The sequence below is a fragment of the Lynx canadensis genome, chromosome E1 (assembly GCF_007474595.2).
Source record: "Lynx canadensis isolate LIC74 chromosome E1, mLynCan4.pri.v2, whole genome shotgun sequence".
Lineage (NCBI taxonomy): Eukaryota > Metazoa > Chordata > Mammalia > Carnivora > Felidae > Lynx > Lynx canadensis.
In genome coordinates this window covers 35,272,838-35,292,516 of record NC_044316.2, presented here as the reverse complement: position 1 = coordinate 35,292,516, position 19,679 = coordinate 35,272,838, and the positions used below count along the sequence as shown (strand labels likewise).

The window sequence follows — 19,679 nt, the reverse complement described above, 5'->3', positions numbered from 1 at the left end:
GAGTATGCCTGGATTCCACCCGGTCGCTCTTTGCCAACCTTTGGTCCTCTCAAAGCATTGCCTCCAGAGAGATTACATCCTCAAAGCCTGCTCTCCATTTGCCAGCCTTTTAAAATTGCTCTTTTCCTAGCCTTACATCCTTGACCAACTCTTCCTTCCTCTCAAGACAGGCCTTATTATCATTATTATTATTATTTAAATATCCATGCCTTTTTTTTGGTTAAGCTCCAGTTTTACTAAAAATATTCCTTCCTCTCTTCTTCCCTCCCCCAACTCCTGGCTCAAGCATCTAGATTTCCAGAGTTAACTTGGGCTAAGTGGGGATCACTGCTTCTCCGACTCTCGCTACCGCACCAGCACCCGCCCCCACCCCCGCGAGCCACCCAGGGCTCTCAAACCCACACAGAATGGGGGAAGGAGATGGGCGCTCACCACAGAGCGAATGTGGGAATTCTCTGGAGCTACAGCCTCTGGAGAATGGTTCTGCCTCTTTCCGCGACCTGAACGACTAACTAACTTACTTGCTGTTCGCTACGGGCAAGGACAATGTCTCCTCTACCAGACAACAAACTTCCTGATGATGGACGCTACCCTTCAGTTCCTTTTACAAGCCCCCATTCCCATCACTTTGAGACACAGGATGGCTTTTAAGATGCAATTTCTTGGGCAAAATATCCCTTCCCAACGTTGAGTTTAGAGGATAAACAGAAACGTCCTTTGGTCAACCAGGCAACCAAGGGGTTAAACCTCAGCCACCTGATGGATTCTGGGGGTTTCCTTCCTCTACTTCAGAAATTAAAACGAACGGGAAGGGAAATTCTGCCCAAGGTAAAGATGAGAACCGTTAACTTCAATTGTCAGGCTTCAGCCCCAAACAAGAATGGCTGCCCACGTCCACAAAAGGTGCCAATCCCCTGACTAAACATGGCTGGCCCGGGTTTCTACCACCGCGCTACTTTCTGCCCAATTCTAAAATGGCGCTCACTAGCCTCACCAGAAGGAGCGAACCTCCCAGCACCCTCTCTGGCCCGTAACGTCAGGTGACGCGAGCCCCAGCCGGAAGTGAAGGAAAAAGCGCCTCAGCCCGCGGCGCCTGCGCAGAAGGGTCTAGACGCTGTGAAGCAGGAGGCACTTGGGATCGTCCGCAGGATTGGGACTGCTACAGAGGCCGCCACGGAGCCCGCCGGAGCCACCGTTCCTGCTGCTGCTGCCGCCGCTGCCCGAATCGGAACTGTCGGGCCGCAGCCGCCGGCAATGCCGCGAAGGAAGGTGAGAGGAACAGGACAGAGGGATGGCGGGTGTCTAAGGACAGTCGACTGAGCAACGTGACGCAGTTGGCCACGCCTCACGGTGGTTGGGTGCCAACTTCCCGCTTCCCCCAATCTAGCTCAGCAACCCTCTCTTCTGTCCATACCCGACAGAAAAATGTGGGCCCGATCCTGGCCTCGGCCTATGCTTGCAACTATTCCCGCCCTCTGCTTGCCTGGCTCGGAGGCGTTCTTCTCGGTAATTGGTCGCTGAAACGCCTGGAAGCGTATTGATTGGCTGGTGACACCTTCCATTTGGGTCCAACGGTCACCTCCCCGCGTGCGGGGGCGGTGTCGGGGCCTGGCCCTACAGCTCTCCGACTGGCTGTAGAGAACGATCCCTCCTCTCTTGATTGGCTAGACTTGGCAGTCTGTCCCGTGGGGGCGCGGCGTAGCAGTAGCGCGATTGGGGGGCACGAATCCCCGCCCTTCCGGCCGGGGATGCTGATAGGTGCATGGGCGGGGTTTTGGAGCATCCTTCCTCTCCAGGCGGGGGGCACAACAAAGCAGAAGACTGGGTGGTAGAGAACCAGCGCCCACTCCCTAGGGATCCCGCTCAGGCCCTTTTGCATCTAAGACGTTTTTTTTTTTTTTTCCTTAGCTGCTCATTTGGATAGCGGCCAGAAAATGCAGTTCGTAAAGTCAAAAACTTTCCACAATTAGATAGGATTTATAAGGTCACCTAGGGACACCCCCATCCCTTTTCTTTGCAGCTGAACAAACAGAGGCCTAATGGAGTGCCCTAAGCCACTCCCATTAGGCAATAGCAGAGCCTGGACTACAGAACAAATCTAATTCAACAAATGTTTATCGACTGCTTGCTACTGTGCTAGTTGCTGGGGATTCACAAATTAATCAGACATGATCCCTGGCTTAAGGAGATCACAGTCTGATGGGGAAAACGGACATATAAGTAAGTGTAGAAGGAGCTAGTAAATTCTCTACGTGGAGGTATATACAAAGTATTATGGGAGGGAAGTAAGAGAGCGATTAAGTCTGCTCTGGAGTAAGATGGGAAGGAGGTTGGTGAAAGCCAGAGAGAAGAGCTGAATTCCAGGGTCAAACCAGGAAGGGATGGTCAGGGATTCAAATAACTGGATAACTGGACTAGATGACCTGTAGACTCCCCCTTCATCTTATGACTCTGAAGTCTCTGCTCATTTCTGGGCAGTTTACCCTTGAAATATTTGGAAAGCTGCATGGTGTTCTTGCTTATTTCTGCAGAAATCTTTTTTTTCACAGAGGTTTTCAAATAAAACATCTGAACCTTTTATTTTCTCCTAAAATGGCCTACATTGGTAGGTGGTATTTATTTATATGAAGGCTAACCAAATGCAGGAATAGTGTTGGTGCCTTGGAATAGGTCCACAGTCCCTTTTCTGCAGTTCCCAAATACAAAGAGCTTTTGAAAATGTAAGTGTTTTTAGTAACTTATTTGGTGGCAAAACCTGTCCTAAACTATCCTGAGGCTACTTACAGGTTTTGTGTGTCTGATTTGGTGCGATTGTTTCTATATTCTGCTGTAGAAATATTAGTGTGTTTGATTATGGAGTGTTACTTGAGGGATATATGCAAAGTATTCCCTTTCCAAAAAGCCAAAAAGTTAGGAATTTCAAGCACAACTGGCCCTAAGGGTTTTGGATAAAAAATAGAGGACTTGTGGTTTGAGGCTTTGTATTGTTTTCTAAGCAAATGCTCTTTCCTTCCTGGCTTAGTAAAGGGTGTAGCGGTAATGCTCAACCGATAAAAGTTATCTTTATGGCTAATCATCTTCAGGAGGCTAAAAATTGACAAATGATTATTGAAAAGATGATAAAATCTCTGTTCTTAGATATTTACAAGTCTTCACATGCAAGCCGCTTTTTTTTTTTTTTAAAGCACTTTCAGCATTCACGTGGAGAAACTTCGTAGATAGATAACATAAGAAAGAAGAACTTTTAGTCTTTTCCTTTAAGTTCTCTTGGCATCAGAGTTGTGGACCCTGGTATTTTGAATTAGTATATGGTTAAAAAAAAAATGTGATGGCTGTTCGTGGAGACTTTGAACAAAAGCTACTCCAAAGTTAAAAGGGGTCTAGCGCTGACGTTTTTCTCCCCACCGTGGACTCGAAGTACGTAGTTACGTCAGCCAGACCATTTCGAATTAGGTACTTTTATTTCCAGTTTGTGGTACTGACCTCGAAATGTACTTGTTTCAGAATTAGTGACAATAAAGGAAGAATTAATTCTCTTTTTTATTTAACCAAGGTGCATTACTTGCAGGTTGTTCCATTTAATGCCTTAAATAAAGGGAATTTGGCGGGGGAATCCTTTCTTAGTGTTTTCAGTATCATAATTCATTTTATTTCCAGTGTTAAGACAAACCCACAGAGTAAATGCTTCTGTGCTAATGTCTGGATCTATGGTGTTACAGAGGAATGCAGGCAGTAGTTCAGATGGAACCGAAGATTCCGATTTTTCTACAGATCTCGAGCACACAGACAGTTCAGAGAGTGACGGCACGTCCCGGCGATCTGCCCGAGTCACCCGCTCCTCAGCCCGGCTGAGCCAGAGTTCCCAAGGTATAAGAATTCATTCTTCCTGACCGTGCCTCATAGCCACCTCGCTGGTCATCATATTCTTGTGTGAATGTGGAAACTGGTCCTTTGGCTTGGTGTAGATGACAAAATCTGGTAAAATGCAGGGTCAATGCCTGCAGAAGTATCAGGTTCTTAAAAATGGTTCTGCTGGGGGTTGTCCAGTTTGTAGACCCAAAAGAACTATATCTGATACAACGACTGTGTGGCGCGTATATGTCTTAAGTCATTTAACTTTTGTTTAGAATAATAGTTTTTCCATGAGTAAAATGGGAAGACCATATTTTTACTTTCTGTTGGAATGGCTTAGACTTAGGCATTTGAAATAGTCTCTTGAACTTGTTTTTGGAGGAGGTTCAATACTTCTAAATACTTCCATAACTTATATGTAATTCTGTAACGTGGTCAGACATGATTCATAGACATAAGTAGTTGCATCCAACTACTTTACAGTTGTAAATACCCAGAAGTTGGCTTTGGTAGTAAAGAATAGAGGACCTCCGTGTTGGAAGGCAGTTTGAAGGTTCTCTAGTGCGATTAGCCATCTGGGCTTTGATTTGGAAGGTACCCCTCATCCCTCCTGGTTCTGCTCTGGGATTCATTCCCTGGGGAGGAAAGAAAGTTGCAGTTAATACAAAAAGCTGATTATCAGTAGCTGATGAGAGATTAAGGGGGAAAGTTTTGTAATATGCTTCAAGCACTTAAATAGTGCAGGTCTAGTTACTGCTTTAGGAGCACGATGCAAAATGAGAGAAAAAACTCAGTTTTTCAAGGGAGAAAACGAGAACATTCTCAACAACTGTTCCTAACTTTATTTTTGTATTTAACATTTCAGCCAAAGTATAGCTGTTGTCTTTTTGTAAGTTTGTAAGTTTTGTAAGATTCTCAATTTGTAAGTTTTAATTTTTTTAGCATATTGGGAATACCGATAAAAAACTACTGTAATTCAGATACTGTGCTATGTATTGGAATGCCATGATAGAAAAATCATAGTTCCTGCCCGTAAGGAGCTCACAGTTCAGTGTGAAATATAGTGTGTCAGCTGATTGTAGTAACGCATTGTGGTTAAGAGCTCTGAGATGTTTGTATAGCATATTATGGAAGTTCAGAGCTGGGGCCGGTCTCCAAGATGGAAATCTTAAAGGATCTGCTAGGAATTTACAAACTGAAAGGTGGGAAAACATCATTTTAGGTAGAGAGAACAGTATATGTAAAGGAAAGGGAGTAATATTCTCACAAAGTGTAATTGGCTGTGCCCTGGCCACCTGAAAGTTGAAAATATTCCAAACAGCTGGGAAATAACTGGGTCCTGGGTCACTTCTTAGTTGTTCTACTTCATAACTCTGGAGTCGGACAACGCCTAGGGGCATCATTCACAATGTAGTCTGTGTAAGGTGGCTCTCTCTAAAGCAAGATATAGACCCTATTATGAATTGGTGAGTCCCCTGGAGGCGTGTAAACTGATAACCTAGCTGTGTGCTTTTTTTTTTTTTTAACCCAAAAGTTTGAGAATTTCACTTTTCTTCTTTGCAGAATAAGATGTACATATCATCTTAGGATCTTTTGTTGTTTAAAACACGCTTTAGTTTCAGCTTTGAATCTTTTTCTAATTCTTTTTTCAGTGTCATCAAATTAGAGATGTGAAAAGGCTGCTGGGTGATTCAGAATAGTTTTGTTATCCAAAAGAATTTCAAAAGCTGTGTTCTTGCCTTACCCTTCATGAATCCATTATGACTTTGCTTCAGAGTATCAGACAGGGTAATCAGGAAGAACACAAGAGATGTCTGAAGAAAGGAAATACGTGTGTTGTTCTACCTTTAGAAGTAGAGTTCCTGTTTGATGGTGGGTTGGAATAAGGAAAGAAAGAGACGTTGCAGCTAATACTTAGAAAGCTATAGATCTAGGTACCAGGGATTACGTTAAACGTTTTTATGAATTATCTTACTTACTTCTCACAACAAAGGTGAGGAATGTACAAATAATTTACTTTTTTTTTTTTTTTTAATAGTTCAGGGAAACAGGCCTGGAGAGATGAATTTGCCCAAGATGTTATAGCTAGTTGGTACGGTGCAGGGGAATTGAATGGGAGTCAGTTTTGATTCCAGAACCTAAAACTATTAATTCTGTACTATATTGGATTTCTATGCCTGATCTAGTCTCTTTAGCTTCCATTTTATTTAATAAAATAGACATTTTAATGATTTGTTGGATTTTGTGAAATACGAAGAGGAGGGCACAGGTGGTAATAAGTCATATGGATGAGAAATAAAACAAATTTCCTTCTTTTCTCTTTAATTATTTTATTATCTTTTAAAATTGGGGATCAGATTCCAGCCCGGTTCGAAATTTGCAATCTTTTGGCACTGAGGAGCCTGCTTATTCTACCAGAAGAGTGACCCGTAGTCAGCAGCAGCCTACCCCAGTGACTCCAAAAAAGTACCCCCTTCGGCAGACTCGTTCGTCTGGCTCAGAAACTGAGCAGGTGGTTGACTTTTCAGATAGAGGTGAGTGAGTATAGTATGAATTGGTCAGTTACAGAGAAGATCTGGTCAGTTTCCTCTTAAGGAAGGCTTGGGGCCACTGCAGGTAGATGCCTGGTACTGACGAAATTCAGCTAGGTAAATGCTGTTTGCCGGATTCCTTTCTTGAATGTCTTGCTGAGGACAGTTTTGCTCTAGAGTACTCTTGAAGTTTACAGTCTCTGGAGTATATTGGGTTGGACCTATACCAGGCAAAAGGGACTGTGGCCCTCTTACCCACAGATGAGGAAGGCCTAAACCAGATTTTCTTACGTTCATGCTTGTCTGTCCATTTATCTCTGAAATTCTGGGGAGAGGTGACCTTCGGTAATGGGGGATGGCGAGCTGTGGTGATCGTGATTCACCAGCCCAAATCAGAGGCCTTAGCGCATGGCTTATAGACTGGGGAGCGTCTAGTCTGCCAACACGCTCAGTTGGTTTGCTTGCACAGGGTTCCCATTTTTATTTTTTATTTTTTCAAAGTTTGCTTTGAGAGAAAGAGAGCACAAGCAGGGGAGGGGCAGAGAGGGGGGGGGGCTCTTAAGCACGCTTCACGCTGTCAGTGTGTGGAACCTGATGTAGGGCTTGAACCCACAAACTGCGAGATCGTGACCTGAACTGAAATCAAGAGTCAGACACTTAATCGACTGAGCCAGCCAGGTGCCCCACTGTGTTTACACTTTTAAAAGTTTGTTGCCAGCATTTGAAAATACAGAGATTTCATATAAAAACCTGAGTTACTAGTTTCCTTTAAAAAATGCAAATCTCCGGGAACATGAATGAGGTAACCCATTCACTCACAGTATTGACTAGAGCGGAATAGTAGTTGTCTCCTTGAGATGGACAGTTGGGTCTCTGTTTGGCCTTGCCCAGCTCCTATAGGCATTTGGTTTACAACCCGTGATTTATAATCTACATTGTTAGATTACTCACAAGCTATCTCGAGAGCCAAGTTCATTCACACTCACACACCAAGCCTGTCATCCATTTCTCTTCCATCCTGTGTGTCTCCTAGGAGTGGAATGGGTTATTTTATTTTATTTTATTTTATTTATTTCATTGCATTTTTATTTTTGCTTTTTGAGAGAGAGGGAGAGAGAATGAGAGTGCATGCGTGCGTGTGCTGTCCAGCGTGGGAGGGTCAGACGGAGAGGGAGAGAAAGAATCCCAGGCAGCCTCCATGCCCAGTGAGGAGCCTGCGGCGGGGCTTGATCCCATGACCCTGGGATCATGACATGAGCCAAAGTCAAAATTTGGACACTCAACCGACAGCCAGCCAGGCGCCCCTGGATGGTAATTTTAAAGAAAAATTTGCCTCCATCTAGTTTTGATTATCCATGGCTGGGGGTCTGTGAGGAACACAGATAAGTGAAATGTATTGGGGAAACTCCAAACTTAATTGTAGTCAGAATGTAAAGTTGCACAAAGGAATGATGTTAGTTTCTCTTCATTTTCATTTATAGCAGATAAGTGGTTAGAAGTTACTGGTTAAACGATAGAGGATCTGGAAAGTCCATAAACTCTTCTGAATAGTAAACCTCAAACAAATGAACTTCATTCATGAGCTCTACCAATTACTTTTGCTTTAGAAACTAAAAATACAGCCGATCATGATGAGTCTCCACCTCGAACTCCAACTGGAAATGCACCTTCTTCTGAGTCTGACATTGACATCTCCAGCCCTAATGTGTCTCACGATGAGAGCATGGCCAAGGACATGTCCCTGAAGGACTCAGGCAGCGATCTCTCTCATCGCCCCAAGCGTCGTCGCTTCCACGAAAGCTACAATTTCAATATGAAATGTCCTACTCCAGGCTGTAACTCTCTAGGTGAGTGCGCCCAGCTTCACGATGCCTGTGTTCTGTGCTTCTCGCCCTCTGGACTTACGCTCCTGAAGAAATGTTCTGTGTTCCCTTGTGACCTCGCTCCTTAGGTTCTTCAGTGGTGCTCAGAGTATCACTGGGTTGCCCACTTGAATATTTTTGCTTCTTGGCCTGTTGTCCGTCCATAACAGATCTGATTGCAAGGAAATTAAGTGGGATGCACCGTTCTGCTTATCGAGAGCTTCCCCCCGTGAAAAATTTCCTCCTTTTTCCTGCAAAAAACAAAACAGAGGACCAGTTACCTTCAGACAACTTATTGTATGGCGCGTAGTTCAAATTCAGTGAGTGTAAGCTAATGCACAACACCGGTTGTGCGGCCACAGCTGTTAAGGAAGTGAGAAAAACAGATTTCTTGTTGCGTGGCTTGAAACTAAAAGGGCACAGAGGAGACCCAGGCCTTTTGTGACTTCAGTGGTTTTAGGTCTTGTGTGCTTAATGAATACAAACCAGACAAGTATTTCTTCTCAGATAAATGAGTATGTCTTTGTTTTCTTATGACCTTGACTCCTGGCTGACAGGTTCTTATAGTGGTTTAAACCTTATTAATTCTCCTTAGGTGAGCTTCAGTGCACATGTTGGGCGTAAGTTTTTGTCTAAAGTTGGAAGGTGCTGACTTGGAGATCACAAGCATTTCTCCACCGGGTCTACTTCTCAAATTTGTGGACTTTTGAATGTGGCCATCAGGTTCAGAAAAGGTAGAACAGAGTGAGCTGCTGCTTTGTGGGCCCACAGTATGTTTTCCCTAGTATTTAATTTATTTGGATCTTTTCCGGGTCTTGGCACTGGTTTCTCAGATAATTTGAACTCAGAATGCACAGAGCGTAAATTCCCCTGAATGTCATACTAGCCTTCGCTCAAAGAAGCTAATTGGTTCAGGCCTAAATCTGTTTCCTTGCGCAAATAATGAAAAAGTAAGACTAGACCTCATCATATAAACACCAGTGTTTAAGAGCTAGCTAACATGCTCTAAGAGGGTAAGGGGATCGACTTGCCACACAGCAAGGAAAGGGACTCCAGCACTGCTGGTCACTGTCCGTGCATCCCTAAGTTGTTCCCTTTATGTCGTGTGTTTAATTAGCTATTCAGTATATAGTTATTGAATGTTTGCTATGTACCGGACACTGTTTTAGGTTCTGGGGATGTAGCTATGAACATGTCAAAGTTCCTACCCTCACAGAGCTTATAGTCTAACTGGGAAGGTCAAAACAGGTAGGTGTACAATAGGTCAACTAGAGACCATTCTCTGAAGGAAGATAAGGTAGTGCTGAGGGGGCAAGTAAGGTGTTATGCATATGTACGGCCATGCACACCCACACACACACCATGCAAAGGGTATGGGACGGGAGAATGCTTAGGCCGTTTGAGGCACACTTAGGGGCCACTATGCCCAGGGCGGAGCAGCCACAGTGGACAGGAGGAGGTGAGGTCAGATTCGGGCCTGACCGTGTGTTATCTTTGCTCAGTACTTAACCCCCTTAATGGAGTAGATGAGCGGATAAATACAAATCTGTTGCATCAGAGAAGGTTCACTTTGAATTTTGGTGTTAATCTGCTGGCAAAGTTTGAAAAGTGTGAACCTGAGCTTCCAAAATTATTTTTGATAAGGCGGCACCCGGCTGGCTCAGTCAGTAGACCATGTGGTTCTTGATCTTGGTCGTGAGTTCAAGCCCCACATTGGGCAGAGATTACTTAATAAAAAAAAAAAAAAAAAATCCATTGCCAAAATTACTTTTGATCCTGTTCCACTCTTTATGTTTGGGAAAATAATGTCGTTAATTTGTGTGTGTGTGTGTGTGTGTGTGTGTGTGTGTGTGTGTGTGTGTATAATTTTGGTATAAAAGTATTATGTGCTTGTACAAACTTACAGGCCCTGAAATGAGTAAGTAAAAGTTCTCCTTCACTCATATCCTCAGATATAAAACTATTCTTGGTAGTTTTTTATGAATGCTTCTAGTAAGTTTGTGTGTTTGTGTGTATGTACGTACACATGTATATGTACATATATTTCCTTTTTGTTATTCACAAAAGGAAAAATACAGTGGTTGGTTTGGCATCTTGGGTATTTTACTTAGGGTTCCATCTATTTTTTTTTTTTTTTTAATATATATATATTTTTAACGTTTATTTATTTTTGAGACAGAGAGAGACAGAGCATGAACGGGGGAGGGTCAGAGAGAGGGAGACACAGAATCTGAAACAGGCTCCAGGCTCTGAGCTGTCAGCACAGAGCCCGACGCGGGGCTCGAACTCACGGACCGCGAGATCATGACCCGAGCCGAAGTCGGCCGCCCAACCGACTGAGCCACCCAGGCGCCCCGGGTTCCATCTATTTAAAAGAATACAGAGCATTCCAATATATTGAAAGCTTATAAATTAAAAAAAAATTTTTTTTAATGTTTATTTATTTTTGAGAGAGAGAGAGAGAGACAGAACATGAGTGGGAAGGGGCAGAGAGAGAGGGAGACACAGAATCGGAAGCAGGCTCCGGGCTCTGAGCTGTCAGCACAGAGCCTGACGTGGGGCTCGAACCCATAAGCCACGAGATCATGACCTTGAGCTGAAGTCGTACGCTTAACCGACTGAGCCACCCAGGCACCCCTAAAGCTTATAAATTTTTTAAATTGTACAGTATAAGTTGACTTTAGATTTCTCATTTTTAGCTACTTTGAATATTACTATAGTGGATAGTCTTGTACGTATGTAGTTTGATGTCTTGCTAGAAAACCTGTGGAATAAATTTGTAACAATAGAATTGCTAGATCAATAGATTAGCTATCCTATTTATAAAACTTTTAATATAGACTCATTTGATTGGTTTTAGTTTATTTATTATAAACTAAGACATTTGAATAATTTACTCAGAAGATATAGATGAATAATATCTTAGAATTATCTACAGAAATATTTTTTAGAAATAATCTACAGAAAGAAGACTTTCTAAAACATGGATGCTTTACATTTTGTACACGGTGTTTGATCACTGAGGTTAGTTTTTTGTGTGCAAGATAAATTGAACAGATCTCTAAAATCACATTTTTAATAACACAATCCTGGAGAAATGGCAGTCCGCATAACATGTATTAATTCCTGTCTCTCCCAATAGTGAACTATTGTTCTTTAAAGCTTACTTTATAAATCATATATGATTTTTAAAATCCCATTGTCTCTATTACCCAAAGGTTTTATAAGCTTTTTGGTTAAAGAGACGTATAAAAAGGAAGTAATGTTCAGTTCCCTGTGTTTCCCAAAACCACATGAAAAATTAAAAAGTGAAGAGATACCCCTTTAAAGTGAGCTTTTTGTATTGTTAACTCCTCACGTTATCCCCTCATAAGAAGGAGCTTTGTGCTAACTTGTGCCTATGTATTTGTGTTACAGTGGTGTATTAGTTTCAGGTGTATGATACAGTGACCCAGCAATTCTATACATTACCCAGTACTCATGAAGCTAAATGTACTCTTGAACCCGTTTATTTGTTTCACCCCTTTCCCACGTGCCTTCCGTCTTTGGCGTCACCACTTTGTTCTCTGTATTTAAGAGCCTGTTTTTTTTTTTTGTTTGTTTGTTTGTTTGTCTCTTTTTTTCTTTGTTACTCTGAAACAATTCCACTTATGAGTAAAATCATATGGTATTGGTCTTTCTCTGACTCACTTATTTCACTTAGCATTATGCCATCCATATTGTATAAAATTTTTTTTGAGTTTATTTGTCTTGAGAGAGAGAAAGCACAAGTGAGGGAGGGGCAGAGAGAGAGGGAGAGAGAGAATCCCAAGCAGGTTCCGTGCTGTCAGTGTGGAGCCCGATGTGGGGCTTGAACCCACGAGCCGCGAGATCATGACCCAAGCTGAAGTCAGACACTCAACCTGCTGAGCCACCCAGGTGCCCCTATACCATCCATGTTGTAAATGGCAAGATCTCATTCTTTTTTATGGCTAATATCCCATTATTAAAAATACCATCTATTAAAAAGTCTGATTATAGAAGCCTAAATCTTTAAACAAAATCAGCCCCCTTCCAAAAAAATGAATATATTTAATCTGATTCAAAATTATCAACATATGTTTATTTGCAGAATAGAAGAGTCCATTTTCTTTTTCATTTTCCAGAAGTTTCTTTCGATTATTGAAAGAAGTTCAATTCGGATTGGGTAGCATTGCATCATAGAAAGGAAGGAGCACTTGATATACATATAACTTGATAATTTAGCAACGGAAAGTTAAGTTTCACCAAAAGAAAATGTTTCTGTTTGTAATCTTATTCTTTTTATAAATATATGGCTTTATGGTTTTTTAGAATTTGAGAAATACATTATCAGAACAGAAGGAACTGGGGCGCCTGGATGGTTCAGTCAGTTAAGTGTCCAGCTCTTGACTTCGGCTCAGGTCATGATCTCACAGTACCTGGGTTCGAGCCCCGCATCCGGCTCTGTGCTAACAGCACAGAACATGCTTGAGATTCTGTCTCCCTCTCTGTCTCTCTCTCTGTCTCTGCCCCTCCCCTGCTTGCTCTCTATCTCTCTCTCAAAATAAGTAAAAATAAGGTTAAAAAAAAAAAAAAAAGAACAGAAGGAACTACAGTTTATATTGAACATACACAAGTATGTTCAACGATTGCCAGATCCCTCCTGTGGCAAAAAAGAATTCATCAGTGGGTGCAAGTTATGGCCCTGGCAGCACTTACTTTTGGTGGATTCAATCTGTGATCAGATACATATTGGATAGCAATGATACAGCCAAATTACACAGTTGTCCTATAGAAAACTTATCACTTTGGGGCGCCTGGGTGACTCAGTTGGTTGAGCGTCCGACTTCAGCTCGGGTCATGATCTCATGGTCTGTGGGTTCGAGCCCCACATCGGGCTCTGTGCTTGACAGCTCAGAGCCCAGAGCCTGCTTCCGAATCTGTGTCTCCCTCTCTCTCTGCCCCTTGCCTGCTTGCTCTCTGTCTCTCCCTCAAAAATAATAAACATAAAAAAATTTTTTTCACACACAAAAAAACCCACGTCACTTTATGAGCTTAAATCTTCTGTCTTGAGATTAAGTTTTTTCCTCTTTTAACAGGACATCTTACAGGAAAACATGAGAGACATTTCTCCATCTCAGGATGCCCGCTCTATCATAACCTGTCCGCTGATGAGTGCAAGGTAATTGTATTCATTATTTGACTCTATACTTAATCTAGTTGAGTGCTTTTCCGTTGCCAGGCACTTGGCTAAACACTGGGGATACAATGTGAACAAAATAGGCAAGGTCCTTTTTCTTATCTTCCAGTGGAGGAAACAATAAAAATACAGCTGGGTTTTTTAAAGAAAGATTTAAACAGATAAATAAAAGAATTACAGTATGTAATGACTGCTTCGAAAGAAATTAATAGGGAGATCTGGAACATTTGGAATATCATCCTGTGTGCATTGATATTTTCCATCGAAAATTGACTTCGACGAGGCAGGGACCTTTTCCACGAGGAATTAATTTGCCTAAATATGTGATCTCAGTATTTGTGCATTAAGTTCTCTTCTCGTGAATCTGTGAAGACATTTTGCTCTTTAAATTTTTGCATGATTATTTTCCTTTGGCTCTGTTTCCGCAGAATTACGTTTCCTTTTTGTTGCTCTCGGTCACACCCACTCTTGGCCAGTTGTTGTCTTAAATTCTTGAAAAATATAGTCCTACGTAACTTTTGGGATTTGGGGGTGATGGGTTTAGGAGAGCCTAAGATCCTATTTTGTGGGCTCCTGTATGGGCTGCTGCTACCAAGGATGAAACTAATAATGGGGAAGCAGGAGTTGCAAACACGCTTAATTAAATGCATTGCGTGGGTAGTGTTTGGACAGGTTATCCAAGCTCATGGCATCAAAGTATTAACTGTTCCTGTGGTTGTTATTTTCTAACAACGCCAAGGTCACAGAATTATTCCTGTCTGAGCCAGTTTCATCCTAAGAAAAATGAGAATCCCTAACTAACAGTAGTTCTTTCCGATTCAGGAATTTGTCCTCTTTTTCTTAACGAGACCACACGATGGGAAGCTTCTTTACATGTTTAGTCTTTCAGCAAAGTAGTAGACTTTGAAAGCTTGCATGGATTTCAAGGTTGAAGACACTGTCATTTTTCTTTATGCCAAATCTCTTGTGTAAGCAGGCTCATTTCTTCTGCTCTGTGTAAGAGTGAGTGGTTGGTCTGCCCATTATCTTCCCATTAGTCTGAGACCAGATCCCAACAGGAGCAGCTCTGCCGGTATCTGCAGCAGAAGCCGACAAGGCTTTGGGTCTTTTGTTCTCTGAAAATAACCGTGATCTGTTTTTTTGGGAGTTGTCCTCTACCTCTTGACTTTAAATATCGTGATCCGATACTAAGCGTGGTCTCGCATTGACGTCTTCCTCGGGTACAACTTTCAAAAATTGTTGGCTTGTAGCAATGTGAACGAGTTACCTTAAGCAATTTATTTTTAAAAAAGAAAAAGAAAAATGCCAGTTTGGGGAAGAAAGTTCTGAAGAAAAGGAAAGCATTTCCTGAATTTTTCCTCTGTCGTGTTTTCTTCTTTGCAAGAGAAAGCAGGCTCAACATAATCCATCTTGACTACTGGAACTTGGACGATCCAGAGAATTTCTGAAGGATATAGGTTTTTATTATATTTAGAATCCCAAGTGGAAGAATTATAGACTAACTCCTCACCTAAATTGAAAGCTCTGTCATTTTTTTTTTTTTTAATTTTTTTTTTAACGTTTATTTATTTTTGAGACAGAGACAGAGCATGAGCAGGGGAGGGGCAGAGAGAGAGGGAGACACAGAATCTGAAACGGGCTCCAGGCTCTGAGCTGTCAGCACAGAGCCCGACGCGGGGCTCGAACTCACGGACCGTGAGATCATGACCTGAGCCAAAGTCGGCCGCTTAACCAACTGAGCCACCCAGGCGCCCCGAAAGCTCTGTCATTTTTAAAGTACTTGCCTATATGTGGTCACTCTGAGTTTCCCAGTGGACAATTGCAATCAACGTTAGGACCGTTTTTATTCAGTTCCAGATTGCTGTGCCAAACACTGTGACAGATATCTGTGGGTTCTGTGAATGCAGTAAAAGACTGCGTTCGAGGAGCTAACGTTCTCGCAGTGGGAGGCAAAACACATACAAACTAATAAGTGAAGAAGAATTTCAAGCAGTGATAAGTGCTGCGAGGAACCAAAAAACTACAAATACAGAGAGTGGCTGTTTGGGGGTGACGGGGATACGGCACTGCTTCCGCTTGGGTTGTTCAGGAAGACCTCCTGGAGGAGTTGGCATCTGACCTGAGACGTGGCTGATGGGCAAAGAGACGGTTGTGTCCGGATCTAGGAGGAGAGACGTTAAGTGGAAGGACGAGCAAACACAGAGGCCAAGAGGTGGGGGTAAACGCCTGGGTTTGAGGGACCAAGAGTAGGCCAGCGTGGCTGGAACGTGATCGGGAATGCGGAAGCCGGATCCAGATCATGAAGGACCTGTTAAGGCCTTGGCGTTGGAAGTGCGTCTTTACTGTGATGGCGGCGGGACGCATTTGGAGGGCTTTAGCAGAGGTGTAATAGAATTTTCACGAGCACTTTTTAAAAGTCACGGCTGGTTCGTGGTGTGGAGAATGGACTGGAGGGGGCAGGCGCTGACCCAGGTAGACTAGTTGGCAGACCGCTCTGAGCTCAGGCAGGAGCTAGTAGCCCGGACTGGCGTTGTATCAGTGGAGATAGTAAGAATTGATTGGACTCGGGGTATGTTTTGGAGGGGAGCAGCCTGATAGACTTGCTGATGGATTTTGTGACGCGAGGTGTGAGACAGAGAGAAGCAACGAGGGCGACCTTCTCGTTTCTGATGTGGTGAGTTGCTTAGAAAGCGTTGCTGTTGATAGACGGAATGTTTGGGAGGAGCTGATCTGTGGGAAAATGTCAGTCATTGTGTTTTGACCTGCCGAGTCCTAGTCCTAGCGTGAAGTTGAACAGGCGGTGGGATACGAGCCCTCTCCTTCCGGGAGATGGTCCTGAAACGGTTGGGAGAGCTGATGTGATCCGTCTTAGGATCACCCGACTCCAGAGGTCAGTTTCCCTATAGACTTGACCCCGGATGTCCACCCTTTCCCTCGCACTTCTTTGCCCTGTGTTTGCACTTCCTCACGGTTTCTTGTTTCTTATCCACTGTACGGTGGGAAGGGTCCAGGCTCAGAGTCCTCAGACTGAATTAAAATCTTAGCCTTACCACCAGTCAGTGGTCTTGGTTTCACTTCTCTGACTCTAGTTTGTGGCTGAGGAAACAGACTGTGATGCCTGCCTCACCTATTCTTGTAGAGATTGTGCTAATAAACGCGAAGACCCTTTGAAAGTGAAAGTGCAACGTAAATTCAAGGGATGACCATTGTATTCTTATGCTTTCAGTAAACTTAGTCTTAGAAGCAGGTGGATTTATTGACGTTGTTGATGGTTTCAGGTGAGAGCACAGAGCCGGGATAAGCAGATAGAAGAAAGGATGCTGTCCCACAGGCAAGATGACAACAACAGGCATGCAACCAGGCACCAGGTATGGGCCTTGTTAAACTCTGGCCGCTCACAGTCTGAGAGCCAAGTCTGGGATCTCCTCTGCCCCGTTAATGGTCTTTAGGTCTATCTGTGCCTCTCGTTCCCTGTGGTATTTCTAAATAACTGGTCTTCAGTCATGAACTCAGAAGCGTTTTTGTTTTGTTTTGTTTTGTTTTTCCAAAGAGTAAAATTTCGTGAAACAAACACCTCTGCCTCATAAATGAAGGACTCGTGCTATTTATGATAATGATAGTAACAGTGATAAAAGATAATCCTCATTCTTTGAAAGATACACTTGCTGCTCTGTTTCCTCACTTTGCATCTACGTTTTAGCCCTTTGTTACTTTCAAACCCCTTCGCTCTGCTGGCATGTTTCCGAGGTCACCGGTGACTTTTCCTTAGCATTTGACACTTGTTGGTCATGTCATTTCTCTTCCATTTCTCTCTTCCCTTGGACTCTTAGACACTGCTTTGCCCTAATTTGTCTACCTCTTTGAACGTTCGTGCTTGTTGATTGCGCTTAAATTCCTAGTTCTTCCACGAATGCCTTTGGTCTTTGGTCTTGCTGTTTTTCTGCCTAACTCTGTGCCTATACCAAGAAGAAATTCTGCTTATCCTTCAAGGCCTTCAGCACCTCTCAGCTGTGGTAGGAATTCTTCCCAGATCTCCTATCAAGAATGAATTTCTTCCTCATCTGTTCCATCGTAATGTTCTCAGAAGGCTGGTTTAGCCTTTATCACAGTTCATCATACGGATGTCTGTTTTTGTGGTTAGACTATAGGTGGATAGCAGAGGAAGGCATGGTGAGGAGGGAGAAGTTTGGGTTTGGAGCCAGACAGATCTGGATTTGAATACTGTCATTCTGTGACTCTACCTGTGTGGTCTTGGGCAGGTCAGCTAACCTCCCTAAACTTTCTGTCCTTGTAACACACCTGGCATTTTTTTGTTAATAACAACGAGTGAAGAAGAATACCTACCTGGTAGGGTTGTCAGCTAACAAAATACCTATATCCCCAGTGCTTGGCAGGTAATACGCACTCTGTAAGTGGTAGCTCTACTTTTTTTCATTGTCTGTCTTGGGTTCTAATCTTTCTCAGTGTAAAAATTGTATTCCTTCTCGTATCAGTACTGGGAAAACAGTAGACGTTCAATAAATGCTTACTGAATTGAAATCATCTTTATTTTATTCGTGTTGCTCTGGTGGAGACGTCCCTCCTTAATATGTGTTCTTTTGGGCTTAATATTTAAAATAAATATGAACTGCCTGTAACCACGGTGTTCAGGGAACGCAATTTGGAATTTTAAAATTGCCGTCATAGGCATAGGGTGGCCCTCACACGTCTGGCGTTTTTTTCTTCCCTGCCATGTTTTGTTTTGTTTCGTTTCATTTTGTTCTTCATTTTGAAACTTACTGACATAATGAGCTTTCTGGCTAGCTTCTCAGTTTTCTCCTTCCTTTCAGGCACCAACAGAGAGGCAGCTGCGGTATAAGGAAAAGGTGGCCGAACTCAGGAAGAAAAGGAATTCTGGGCTGAGCAAAGAGCAGAAAGAGAAATACATGGTGAGAAAACGTTGACCATTGGCATGAACTCTTGTAATTGCATGTGATTGCTTTTGGTTTCTAAACTCTGCTTTTCAGATTTGCTGTAAACGGTTAAATTTAGCCCCTTGAACAAATACCAAGATATTGGAGATGTCTGTATAAGGAAAAGTATTCCAACTGAGTGAGAGTCTGTGTATTTTTAATGGGAAAACAAAATTCCTACATGATAAAGAGTATTAATTGGGGGGTGTATTCTATATAATAAGATTTCTTTGGTAGTATTTTAATTTTTTTCTAGTTTTAAAAGTAATGCACATTTGTAATAGGGAATACAGACCAATTAAGAAAAGTACAGGGAAATAGGGACGCCTGGTTGGCTCAGTCAGAAAAGCACCTGACTCTTGATCTTGGGGTTGTGAGTTTGAGCTCCACATTGGGTGTAGTGGTTACTTAAAAGTAACCACAGTTAGCGTTTGGGGGGAGAGCCTCCTGACCTTTTCTGACCTTTTACATAATGCCTTATTTATGTCCTTCGGATATTACTGTAAGTACAGCTTTGAATTTCTGTGTTTTCACTTAAATGGTTTGAACTAATTTCCTCAAATTCATGAAAAATTCTTTGAAACATTTTTGCATAAAATTTAAATAAAGAGTTATTGTAAATGTGATACATGAATATATGTAATTGATAAAGATTTATAAACGTGTTCACAAATGCGTACTATTGAAAATACCAAAGGGCACCTGGGTGGCTCAGTTGGTGAAGCATCCGACTTTGGCTCAGGTCATGATCTCGCAGTTCATGGGTTCGAGCCGCATGAGGCTCTGAGCTACCCCCCTGGAGCCTGGAGCCTGCTTCAGATCTTGTGTCTCCCTCTCTCGCTGCCCCTCCCCCACTTGCACTCTGTCTCTCAAAAATGAATAAACGTTAAAAAAAAGAAAAAAGAAAATACCAAAAATACAGAGAATAAAAATCACCCTCTTAGATGTAACCCCCTGGGTGTTTTGCTGTGTGCTCTCTGGGTCTTTTTCTGATGTTTATTTTTTCATGGAATTGGAATTTTGGCTTCTTGAGTCATCAGACTAGATGGGTTGTGAGTGCTTAGACAGCGTGGCTTCACTAAGGCCAAAACGTGCCAAACTACGTATTTACTTTATTTGGTGGTCCTCCCTGCCCTGAGAATGAGAATCTTATGAATAAATGGCAACAGCCAGTAGGAGATGGATGGTGGGCTAATTTGTAGCTAAACACCTACACCAGACTGTTGGGTTTGTAGAGGGAAGGCTCTAGTATGAGGCTGACTGCTGCTTCCCTTGGCCTGGT

The 19,679-nt window shown here is 42.7% G+C and overlaps 1 protein-coding gene across 2 annotated transcripts in view; it reads left to right on the top strand.

Moving 5' to 3' along the window:
* Positions 1–1,102: 1,102 nt before the first annotated feature.
* The window catches only part of KAT7 (lysine acetyltransferase 7), a 32,191-nt gene continuing 13,614 nt past the window's right edge, over positions 1,103–19,679 (top strand). The window contains exons 1-7 of one of the 2 annotated variants that reach the window (XM_030294880.2): positions 1,103–1,269; positions 3,720–3,867; positions 6,210–6,386; positions 7,991–8,230; positions 13,345–13,427; positions 16,724–16,813; positions 18,275–18,373. In XM_030294880.2, coding sequence (XP_030150740.1) covers positions 1,255–1,269; positions 3,720–3,867; positions 6,210–6,386; positions 7,991–8,230; positions 13,345–13,427; positions 16,724–16,813; positions 18,275–18,373 — 852 coding nt within the window. In that variant the 5' untranslated portion in view covers positions 1,103–1,254. The remainder of the gene's footprint in view (positions 1,270–3,719; positions 3,868–6,209; positions 6,387–7,990; positions 8,231–13,344; positions 13,428–16,723; positions 16,814–18,274; positions 18,374–19,679) is intronic. The other variant, XM_030294881.1, reaches the window with a different exon arrangement.